Source organism: Lycium barbarum, chromosome 2, assembly GCF_019175385.1.
Source record: "Lycium barbarum isolate Lr01 chromosome 2, ASM1917538v2, whole genome shotgun sequence".
Lineage (NCBI taxonomy): Eukaryota > Viridiplantae > Streptophyta > Magnoliopsida > Solanales > Solanaceae > Lycium > Lycium barbarum.
Genome location: NC_083338.1, coordinates 15,724,835 through 15,737,940, shown reverse-complemented (window position 1 = coordinate 15,737,940; position 13,106 = coordinate 15,724,835). Strand labels below are relative to the sequence as shown.

The window sequence follows — 13,106 nt, the reverse complement described above, 5'->3', positions numbered from 1 at the left end:
TTTTTTGCGAAGATCGCATCAAATCGTGAGTCGCCAGTCATAGGTGTCATAGTCTTCCCAGAACTACACACGGCCTGATTCTCGTGCAACCCGAGATATGTAGGCGATTCAAAGACCAGAGTTCGGCCGTAATTTTCTTTACCCTTAGTCCTTCATAATCCTCTAGCCGGGACAAAATAGGCTACTAAGTCAACGTCTTTGCCCGAAAATTCTTTCATCATTGTCAGGCAAAGAGGGACAAGTTGTTGACACCCAATTTTGTCCCGCCTCTCCCCCAAAATACCTATTAATACTTCTAGTGTTTTGAGAAATTAAAAAATATGCATTTAAATTTTACTATAATTATTAGTCTTTTATTAACACCCACATTTTATTATTCCGCTGCAGTTATTATTATTATTATTATTATTATTACTATTATTATTATTATTGTTATTATTATTCTTAAATTATCATTACTAATTGTCATTAATTATTATTTCTTGTTATTTCCATTATTATTATTATTATTATTATCATTAATTACTAATCATTATTATCAGCGTTATTTTGTTATCAATTATTAATCATCATTATCATCGTTATTTTATTATTAATTATTATCATTGTTTTATCAATAATTGTTATTTATTATTATTATTATCATCATCATTATTATTTCTTCTTATTATTATCATTATTATCTTATTATTACCATTATTATTGTTATTATTATTAATTTATTAACATTTTGCCACTATCAATAATTGTTATTTATTATTATTATTTTATTATTAATTATTATCATCTTTATTATTATTAATTATTATCATTTTTAATTATCAATATTTGTTATTACTATTATTATTATATCTATCATTATTTTTTATCACCATTATCATCAAAATTATCATTATTACCATTATCATTATTGTTATTATTATTAGCAGTATTACTACTGCTATTTATTTGCTGCTATTATTTGGTATTATTGAAACCTGCATTTTTCTCAATGTTACCAACTTCCGCATAGACATCGCATTTATTTCGCACATTTTAAAATGATAGCGTTTATTTATTGTTAAAATATTATTGCACGGTCATTGCAACATCATATATTTTTATTATCCGGATCTCTTATAATTACACGTTTTTCGCATTAGATAATATTGTGACACCCTTAGTACACCGTAATCAAAATGGGTCTTTTATTCAAATTTAGAAGCCAAACTATTTCTTGCACTCGGTCCGCATTTTGACTTACCGGAACCCAAATCAAAGTCCGATTAACTCCTAATATTTTTTGGACTAGCCCATATTTTTTATCTCAATTTTTAGACCAGTCTATGTTTTAATTCACTAGTCCATTCTTTTAATACCCAGTCTAAAAATTAACCCAGTCCACAAATGAACCAGGTTCGACCCATCCCCGTTCGAGGTAAGGGAAACCTATTTAGGTTTCCCTTCATTTTTGGTTCCATCTCCGCCGCACCCCTATTCTTTCTCCCTCCTCTCTCCACGCTCACCTGCCTTCTCCACCTCCCCATCGCCGCCTCCACTACACCATCGCCTCCACTATACCATCGCCTCCACTACACCACCGTCTCCCCATCCCCTTCTCTGCCACTCTCTTTCCCTTTACCCCTAAACCCTAGCCGCCGCACACACACACCCCACTGTTTTTTTTCTCCATCCCACGCGTCTGACACTCCCACTCCACCACGTTCTCCTCTGACACCACGTTCTCTCCACCACCGTTTCACCCATACCTCTGTCTCCACCATAGCCTGTCCCCCACGCGTCTATTCCCTCTCCACCTCCGCCTGCTCTGACACCACTACATCTCCACCTTCTGTTGTTCCCCGCTCCCTTTCCCTTTATTCAACACAAAAATAAATGGTAGATCTATAAATGATGAAAAAAAAATTCGAATTGGGGGGGATTTTTCGGGTTCATGAAATTACCCTCAAGAAACGGAGAAAAATTCGAATCAAAAAAGGGACGCAGTCGAAAAACCCCCTAAGAATTGAAGTGCTTGAATCGCCAAATTTCTCTAAAAGATACGAGTCTTTAATTGTTCTAGTTCCCCTGTTAAAACCTCGGCTTTCGATTTGTTCGATATCGTCATAAATATTAGATCCTATTCTCTTTTGCTGTGGGTGTTCGTTCGAATCCGAGCATACGCTAGTTCGAATTTCGAAGTGTTTCGAGTGCAAATCGAAGACCCGCACCCACTTCGCTGCACCCGAAGAAGGTAATTCCTCCATTTTTTTTATTTCGGTAGCTGTTGTGCTATCTAAGTGTTAATTATATGTTTAGTTCGAGTATTCAGCATGTTTTAGATTTTAGTGAAAAAATGTGGTTTGGTGGTGTGCTGGTTTGGCCTCATGTGTTTTGGCTAATATCGCTAACCTTTAGAACTCTGTTGTTGATCCTTGTACGATTAGCATGCAATTAGTTTGTATTCCTGCTTTGAGTGTATGATTTGTAGTCCTGCTGATTAGTCGTCTCCTTAGATCTCAATCGATTGATATAATGAGGAGGCTATTAATCTAATCAAATGTGTCTATGTGATAATGCCTTTTCCTTGCTATTAAGTGCGTCTAGCTTAGTTAGTAATTGTGTGACTTAGTGTACTGCTCTAGCATATGGTTTAATTTGTTATGGTTTTGAAAGGGTTCCTCCTGAACATTACACTTGTGTTGATCATATGCCTAATCTCGTTATAGTTGTTTTATTGGTTCAAACCAATTAATAGACTAAGTATGCATTTGTTTTGAACAACTTTTCTGGTAGTACTTTGTTAGAAAGGATATTATGAACATGGATCCCTCTGAATGATGCTTAGACTTTTGCTTGACTGTTTGTCCTTTTAGTATAATGACATAAGGTTGTGCAGTTTGACATAAATGACTTGAATGATCCTATAATGATGATGCTTAATCCTGTTTGAACGTATGAGGTTGTTATTAAACTGCAGTAATCCATTAGATGGCCTAAAGCATTTGATAGTGTGTTAATTGAAGTATGTTATCCTAAAAAATCTTGAACTTGTTTTTCTGAGACAACCTGTTTTTTTTTCATGTCATATTGTTGTATAGACCTTGACCAGAATAAGTAAGGTGCTACAGTTAGTCTAAAACAAGTCTTCATGAGATTGGACATGCTTAAATAAATCAAAAATGGGATCCAAACAGCTGAATAGGTGTAATAGTAACTGCGTGTGTTTAGATATGTCTAAAATGGTTTAGGATTCACCTAAGCCTGCTCAATTTCTTTTGAAATAGCCTAAGCATGGCCTTGGTATGTTTTAACTAGTGTGCACTAAGGATGAAACAAGCAAAGGTTCCAATTGAAGCTACGTGAGTTTAAAATAGAAATATGGAGTGACTCTCATCTTAACTGGCCGAGGGTAATCTAGAAATGGCATCTTGATTTGCTGAGTGTCCATGTTTAAAGGGGTAAATATGCAGCTATTATGGAAGAATGAGTGTCCTTTAAAGGAGTGTTGTCTAGTTCTTAAGGTTGCAGGATGTACAGTTCGGCTTTGCATGTCCTGTTGCGCATAGATCATGTTTAAAATGAAAGGAAGTTAAAAGGCATAGTTGCTCCTGTCTTCCATTCATTTCTCCTGAATCATAGAATGCATGAGAGTTGTATATCTGCCTGTTGCATTGTTTCCCATTGCTGTGAACTTGACTGTGTCTTAATGATCACTTCTGTGCCATCTCTGAACACTTAAATTTGTCCGCATTTTGTTTCTGCTTGTGATGTACTCGTCTGCTTGAGCTATAGGCCTTGCACTTTTGCATCCTGTTGTTATTAACATGTCAAATTCCTATACATAGCCTTTCCTTATTGATTTCTGTATTGGTTCTCTGTATGAATTATGGTATCTCTATCTTGTTACGAAGCATCAATATGACTGATTGAATTTCCCAAGCCCAATGACTTAAACCATGTTTGTGTATATGCTCGTCTCTCTCATATATATATATATATATATATATATATATATATATATATATATATATTTGTGTATGTTCCAATGTCCCAATACCGTTGAGATATGAGATATGCGTAGAATATACTTAATCTGCTGATTTTTGAGTATATGTTTACTCGTTTGACATTATTCATTGGTCATATGCTAATCCTTTTCTTTCGTTTTATGCATGAACATCGTATACGAGTCCGGGTAACTCGTTCTTCTTCCTCATTCGGAGTTGGGCCAAAAAGCCCAACAAAATCCTCTTGCCGAGTCAACCCCCCCCCCCCATCAGATATATAAATGATTCTGGGCCGAGGCCCAGACAGCAGCAGCAGCAGTCCAGTGATAAAAAAATTCGCTGGGCCGAAGCCCGGCAGTGGCCCAGATCCAAAGAAACTGCTGGGCCGAAGCCCAACAGCAAACAACAATCTCAAAATGGGCCGAGCCCACTTAATTTTATTTATGCCTTTCCTTTATTTTATGCCTTTAACTTGTATGTATTGTTTGACTAACACTTTCATATTCTTGCTCTTCCTTAGCTTAGTTGAACTATTGAGAATTAGTATAGATAGCTTAGCAATGGGTAGTTAGCTTAAGGAAGACTAATAGTAATGCCATAAATTTTTGCTATCTTCTTTTCATGTTAAAATATCTAAATATGCATTTCAAAATAACTGATTTACAAAGTGGCATGGCTTTATATTTCCAAGTAAAGGAAATCATGTTTATCCTTATTATGATATACATTTCATAACACCACCAGCACGCAAACATAAGCTCAAATACGTTTTATAAATAATTCTCACGTGTTTTTTTTAAGTATAATAATAAAAAGGATAAAGAAAACTCACCTTAGCTATTTTGATATACTCTCAAACGGCAAAAATCAATTAATATCTCATCATTTGAGTTGTTTTAAATATTTGTTAAAATATCGCATAAATTCGCATTTTTCTTCTATTTATATGCAAATTGTCATATTTGCAAGTCTTATTTTTAAATAGCATTACTATACTTCTATTTGAAACATTGGCAAACATTTACAAGCTTTATTTTAATAGCATTTTTAAATCTCCTTTATGCAAGTTATTATATTTTCTACAAGCCTTATTTTATTTTCATGTAAATCCTAACAATGTTTATAAGTTTATTTTTTAAATGACGTTTTAAAATCTTCTTTTATGCAAATGATTATATTTTCTTTAAAACCTTATCTTAAGCAACATTCTTATATTTTTTCTTATTTAGCATTAATTAATTAACCTAATTTTGGCCGGATAACCGTAAGTTAACGGATTCTAAAGGATGCCTAACCCCTTCCCTTTAGGATAATATAGAACCCTTACCTAAGATCACATTGGTTAAGCAGATCATTAACAGAGGTTTAGTTTTAACTTTACCTTAGTTAATAATTAGGTGTCCTAATTCACCATAAAAAATCAATTAGATGGCGACTCCTTAAAACAAAGCAATATAGGAATCACCAATATGTTGTACTCCGCTTCAACCCGGTTAAAATGGGGTGTAACAAAAGTCACCAGCATCAAAATCATATGTGTCCTCTAAACCGCCCAGGGAAAAAAGTTTTTAGCACCACAAATTTCTCTGGTCCCATAAGCACCCATGAAGGGCGTACCACGGGGAATACGATCGGAAACATCTATCACTTTCCAATTCCTAAGGTCAGGATCTTCCAAATCAAACTTATACAACATTTTGCGTATTTGCCGCACCCTATTTTCCTCCTGCAGGATTCCCCCAACCCAGTAAAGGCAGTCAGTCACCAACAACGGTGTACCTCCCACCACGGGTGTGCATAGACCCATTAAATCCCAGACGAAAGAGTAATATGAGCTGTCCATCATGTCTCATCTAACAACCCACGTGGCCGGTCCTTTATTCGTATCCACACCGCCTCAGCCCCAATTCTTCAAGTTTCCTACTTCTTCTAAGTTTATAACACACTTAATGCTCGTTTAAGAATATGACGACTGACCAAGCACTCCAAAATGGATAATACCTTGAGATAATCACTAAGCGAAGTTTCAACATCCTCTGCAAAAGTTAAAGGATGAACCCTATTGTGTGTGAAGTTTCAGAAATTGTCTTGAGCCTATAAGTGGGATTTACTTCCTTGGAATCACAGTGATTTTATTTTCTCTGATAATGTTGTATCCTAGAAGGTGCTGAACTAGAGATTCTGTTCTTCTGCCCGCTTATGGGTTGCTGTTGTTTTGTCATCTAGAGCAGGGTTGTTTTAGTTCTTCTGTGGTTACTACTAAATTAGAGTCTAGAGTGGATGAAAACTTTACTATTTCAGGACTTTGGTGAAGAACATGTTGTGGTCTCGAATCCTGTGATGGACTTACCATTACTTCACTGGCCAACACTGTTAAAAGCGTGCGACCACTCCCATAATTGTCTAAATTATACTGGCTTGGAAGACTTGCACTTGTATGCATATGATTTGGCTATAACAGGATGGTACCAATATCAGGTTCAGGGAAGACACTTACACCATTTTGTTCAAACTGCCAAACTGTGATATTTTGGCGATTTTTACTAGTGATGATGGGCGCTTTATCATGGCCTCCCTCATTGTGGAGGCTACCCCCCATGGGCCTTTGGTTGCGACGATGGACAAAGCGCAGGTTGTGCAATTTAATGATGATTCTTTTAGACCCTATGAGGCAGTGTAAGTACTCTTTTCTATTGGTTAACCCCTTTTAATTAAGCCCAACTTTGTTTGAATTTGGTAGTCTATTTGGTTTGTGCGGTAAGTTCGTTTTTGTTGTCTCATCTGTTCTGCATTGTTTCTTCTTTTTCTATTGTGTGATGTCTTATTAGAAACCCCTATGTCCTATTATGTAGTCATGGTTCTTATCATTGTTCCAATAATTTTTTCTTGCTCACATGGCATGATATAACAAAACAAGAAGTTGATGGAGAGTGATAAAAAAACAGGAAGTTGTCCCAATAAGCAGGTCACTAACATCTTCTTACTGGTTTGTTCTTTTCTCAGTTATGTGGCAGCAAGTGATGGAATAAAGCATCAGGATATTATTTTTCATCAGAAATATAAATTATAGGTCTACTAAAATCCTTTTGCGAAATTTTCATTGTTTTTTGTTAAAACGAAGCTTATATTATATATTATACATCTAAGGGAGCAAGTACTGCCTAGACGGAAATCTATTGTGATAAAAAAGCCAAAGTTTTTTTTTTTCTCTTTAAAATTTTGTTAGGAGCTTTCTATTGCTAGAGCCAGTTGAAAGATATACTATTAGCGGGACTTGGGTCATCATTGTTGATAATGTTACGGCATGCAGAGTGAGTAGCAAACATGCCATTAGAGTTTAGTGCCCAAATAGGAGTCTCTTTCCGAGGTTGGAATTGGTAGCATTTGTAATGAACTCAGGTAGATTAAAGGATAGGCCATGTAAATCCCAAGTGTTAGAACTAAGTACTGTATTCACAGAATGAGTTATCATCTAATAAGTTGTCTAAGGGATAGGTGTTTGTGTATCCAATAATCTTTCCAAGGAAGAATAGGAATATGCATGGAATTGATAGCATTTGTAATAGACTCAGGTAGATTAAAGGATAGGCTATGTAAATCCCAATTGTTAGAACTAAGGATTTGTAAGAAACTAAGCGTCCATCAAAACAGATAAGGGACTAGGTACCTTATCTGTTCCCTCAAGCTAAAACAGAAGGTAAACAAGACACGATGTTTACGTGAAAAACTCCTTGCTCAAGGGATTAAAAACCACGACCTACCGTGGTAGGATTTCCAACTTCACTAATTGAGCAATGTCTTTTAGATTACAAGTCTTTTGCAACTAAGGGATTAGTGGGCTAATCCCTTACAACACCTCTATTGCAAGCACTTACTTGACTAACTCTAGCTAAGAACCAACCTGATTCAACTACCTTTAGCTGAACTTAACTCACCATAACTAACTATAGTTAGACGTCAACACAAAAAGCTTAATAAACCAAACACCTACAAAAGCCCTTCTTGTTTTTGGAACACATTCACACTCTTCCAGAGTGGATATAGAGAACATCTGCTTTTTGGTTCCTTTTAACGCTTTACCAAGAGGCACATTGAAATGCTAAAGCACTTTGTTAAGAAGAAAGCCATAGAATGTCAAAAACGTCTGTTACCCAACATTAGAAGCATCTCTTTCACCAAGTCTCAAAATGTCAATGAGTCCTTGCAATACATCCATTCTAAACAAATCTTGATTGAAGAATACAAAATCTAGTATTTGAGTCTCTAGTTTTATGTATACATCAACCGAATACTGTTGAAATAATCTTCCACTATGTAGAAGTTCATCTTCATCATCGCTTCTCATCTAAAATTTATAACAATAGTATTCTCGAACTGAAACTGCATCTCTCTTTCGTTTTCCTTTTTGTAGAACTTGATCTTCCATATCCAGGTATCCATCAACAGAAGTGAAATTTTTGATATTCGGTAACTGTTCAGACTCATACAAAACATGTTTTCTGCGAATATTTTCGGTACTGTGGAACTTCTTAATACCACAGTGCCATCCACTTTGTCCATATGGATACAATAGAGGATATTGTAAAGGATCATAGCATCCGAAATAATAGTTCACTCTTTGTGTTCTGTTACTGTGGGTATAAACTTGAACATGCGGTACATGAATAGCACCACCATCATTTTCGTCAACCCATATCGCTGCGACCTCAGTAGTACTTGGCAGATTAAATACTCGTTGATCCAATCCAGAGTCACATTTCAATGCGATGTGATGGTTCTGTAAGTTTGGAATCTCAGATAAAGTTCATAAAAATATCAAATATGGATTAACTCTTAGTATATCCATCAATTCCCTCACTATTGATTCATCTATTTTATCGGAGCAAGCCATTCTATTCGCAACCTCATTGTTGTTATCATAAAAATACAACTGCAAGTTTCTCGGCCCTCTCTCTGCAGGATATAAATCATCTATAAAGTGATGCATTTGCCCTTGAACTCTGAATGTATATACACTGCGATTTCTTTTGGTCAGATCTTTATCATAGCTAACACCAAGTGAGGTAAAAGCGAGCAGATTGTTATATGTTCTGATGTACGTTTGGAAATGCTTAAATTCTGCACAAGTTCCTACATATAAATTTCTCAGTGCAGGTGGCATAGGATGAGAAGTCAACTTAATTGTACCGCTACAAAACAAAATCCAACTGATTCATATTCAAACTTTTTCACCGAGCAGAATTCACAATTTGGAACATTTTTTAACGGAAAATAATCAGAGTGTAATTGAATAATATTAGTCATATTTCTCTTATTCTTTACTTGACCTGCATATGTCAAACAACTTTAAGAAACTGAAAAAGGAAGAAACAAGGAACAAGTTAGGCGAAGTTTTATGTTTGTACTAACCGGCTGTTGAAAGCCTTTCAAAGCTTGGAGCATGTGACTGATTTGAGCCGCCCGATATTGAACCTGATTCAGCACAATGTTCGAGTAAATCTGTATGCATAATAAACGCAGAAATGTAAATGATCAATGCGGATTAACAAGCTTACCTTTTTCAAAAACTCGGAAAGCATAGGCTACAATTTTTCCCTTTTGAAGCACATTTGGTGCCGTAAAAACGTCGCACGCAGTGACTACTATCACAGAAGTGTCTGTAAGAGAGACGCAAATAAAGCAAAAAGCAATTAACGAATTTAATGTCCTAACCAGTTTTTGAAATAGAAGAAGAGCATCCAACATCAGGATTATCCTGAGTAACACATGTTGGTTCAACAGGATTGACTGAATTTGTATTTGGAAGAAGTCGCTTAGTTGTTGCCTCTCTTCTTTGCAAGCGCCGATATAGCAAAAGTGTTCTTTTCAGCTACAGGCATATCGCGATATATTTCACGGCGTTTGACATTCTTGTCACAAGTCTCACCCGTTGTGCGAGGATTTTTTCTTTCTCTGTCCAGGATCCATTGATAAAGAAACCTGTTTTTAGAAGTGTCAGTACTCCAAACGCTTGAGCAACCTACACTGCAGTATAGATGTTTTTAAATGGGCGGAAGCAAAGATCAAAGATAGCGTAAATAAGCATCCAGCACATAGCAAAACATGAAGAGTGGAGACATGCAATTTCAGTTGTTTTCAGGCAGCACTGAAATTGGAGCGTAGGCAAAATCTCATCTAGTATAAAATACATTAACGATTTCTGATATTAGTTTTCATTTTGTTACTATAGGTAAAGTCAGTTTTTGTTGTGATTAGTAGGCCGTATACAAGCAATGAGATTCAAATATTTAAGAACTACAAAATGTATAGTACTTCTAAGTATTAAGCAAAGTCGGTTTAAGGATTGGGTAGTGAAGCATATCTCATCCAAAACACAGTTATCACATTTACCAACTTCTTTTTTTCTTTTTTTTTTTTTGCTCGCTACAAAAGATTAAGTTGTCCCTTTTGCTTTTTTCTTTCTGGTGTAAAGAGAACCTCACAGAAGATGCTCTATTGTTGAGGTTTTAGGTTCTGTCTAGGACTTCAGGTCTGTTTACTTTCTAAGTTTACACTTGAAATATGGTTTCAGTACAACCTATGTATTGTTTTGGATATTAAATATACATACATGTTATAATTTCAGGATCCCATATGAATCAAATTCTTACCCCAAGAAAACCAAAAACAAATGCTGTAGAAAATTTACAGCAAATATCCATTAGGATATGCATCCAAAAACCCACGAAGGAAATTGGCTGTATCTTTGATTTTCCCTTCCAAAAAGGAAAGAGTTAGTAAAATAGACGTTGAATGAAGTCATAATATTAAACATGTTAGAAACAGCGGAATCCAAACAGAAAGAACACAACAGAACTAGCCGGAGAAATTCGAAGAGTTATGAAATTTAACAAGGCCAGAGAAAGCAAAACAGATGAGCCAAACCAGAGGAGAAATTTGAAGAGTAAACACCTGTGAAAGTCGGGGAAAACGTGCCCTGTTGTTGCTAGGGTGGGAGTGGAGGAGATAAAACCAATTTTAAGATTAGAAGGGAATTAAATTAGATAACCCAAATCCCGAAAGTACCCCTACGACCGGAAGCAGCTGTCGTTAGCTGCTTCTATATAAGAGAAATAGTCAAACCTCTCTATAACAACATCGCTGGGTCTGAAATTTTTCAGCTGTTATGGAGAATGGTTGTTATATACCTATAACTGCATTGACATTTAAATAATATTTCGTTGTTATAGGAAAAAATGATGCATAAAATCTAATTTTTATTTTTAATTGTCAAAATCTAAGTATAATCACACTTTGTATAATGAAAGAAAATCGTTTAATGATGAATATATATATATATATTCATATAATATTTTTTTTGGTGTAATAGTGTATTAGATGATCAAATATTTGGTCAAAATCTCTATACTTATTATTGGTAATCATAAATATTCTATTTTTATGAAGATGGTTAATTATTACATTACCAAAAAAAGAAGATAGTTGTTATATGGGCGGTAATTTTACAAAGAGCGTACTGTTATAAAGTTGATTGTTGCTATTACAGGTGAAATGTTGTTATAGAGAAGTAAAATATAACATAAAAAATCGGTTCCGAAAAAAGTTGGTTGCCATCGAGAGGTGTTGTAATCGTGATACAGAGGTCTGACTGTAGTAGAATTTCCAACAAGATACTATATCACCCAGTTGAATACAGATTGTCAAATGAACTTGCAGATCTAAGAGCTTCGACAATGTCGTGTTTGGTGGTCGTCATAACCTCCACCGCCGGCATCAACTAGACTGGCGGCTTTTTCGGCTGACCTTGCTCGCTGTATTTTGTTTCTCGTAATTCTCAGATCTCGCCAGATTTGAGTGTATTTTGCATTTTTTAAGGTAATTGCAGTATACTTTTTGTATTTTCGCATGTATTTTATGTATTCCGAATGAGATTTTTTTCGCTAAATCCCTATATTATTTGAATATACTGAGTTAAATACAGTGTATAAGTAGCTACAGATAATACACTGTATTCATGTATTTTTTGAATTTTTGTTGTTTGAATACAACTCAATTGAATACAGTGTAAAAGTAGCTACAAATGAATACTGTGAATTGTATACAACCGAATTGGATATAGTGAACTGAATCCGAATACAACTGAATACATCCGATGGAAAACACTTTATAGCTACGAGCGGTAATTAATGAAACTATAGCTACACCTTGCAAGCAGCGTCCGAACTAGCTACGCTTATTTTTTTGAATACAACCGAATTGACTACAATTTGAAAGTAGCTAGGAATGAATACTGTGGATTGAATATAGCCGAATTGAATATAGTGAACTGAATACAGTCATGCAGTAAAGTGAATATGGCCGAATTAAATATAACCGAATACACATGACGGCAAACACTTTATAGCTACGAACGGTAATTATAGATACGCCTTGCAAACGTTCAAACTAGCTACGAATGAATATTGTGAGTTGAATATAGCCGAATTAAATACAGTGATTTGAATAAAGCCGAATACACCTGATGGCAAACACTTTATAGCTACGAATGCTAATTAACCAAACTATAGCTACTCCTTGCAAACAACGTCCAAACTATAGTCATTTGTGAAAATTTCTCAACTTTTTACTATTCCAAATTCCAATTTGCCATGTTTCAATGTTTGTTACTTTGCATTATAAAAGGAAGTGCGTGAAAGCAGAACTTATCATGAAATAAAGGTTGAATTACCAAAATAATCCATCAAAAGTTGATGGACTATTTTACACTTTATCATTAAAAAGAATTATCCCTTATTAAATGTTAAATTATTACTGTAAAAAACATTATTAATTGGTTTCCTATTAATTAAATATAGGAACTCTGATGTTTGAGGAGACAGTAATGCTATCTTTTATCAAGTGCTACGACTTTTCACCAACTCTACTTAATCTGCACTAAAGTTGTGCATATGACAGAATTTTTAATAATCTTAGCTAGAAAATGCTTGAAGATGGCATAGTGCCATGATTTTGGAAAATGCATATAGCAAAGTGAACTGCTAAAGAGTTTGAATGGAAATATGATGACCATAAAGTATGAAAAGTCAACTGAAATAAACCTTTAGATTGGTTAAGGTT

At 35.1% G+C, this 13,106-nt stretch overlaps 1 protein-coding gene across 1 annotated transcript; it reads right to left on the bottom strand.

Moving 5' to 3' along the window:
• Positions 1 to 8,121: 8,121 nt before the first annotated feature.
• Positions 8,122 to 10,690, bottom strand: LOC132628387 (uncharacterized). Its single transcript, XM_060344170.1, has 6 exons — positions 10,640 to 10,690; positions 9,916 to 10,008; positions 9,702 to 9,858; positions 9,545 to 9,631; positions 9,399 to 9,461; positions 8,122 to 9,119 (listed from the first exon to the last, which is right to left on the bottom strand). The coding sequence occupies exons 1-6, from the start codon at positions 10,688 to 10,690 to the stop codon at positions 8,794 to 8,796; spliced, it is 777 nt and encodes a 258-aa protein (XP_060200153.1). The 3' UTR covers positions 8,122 to 8,793.
• Between the last annotated feature and the right edge of the window lie 2,416 nt (positions 10,691 to 13,106).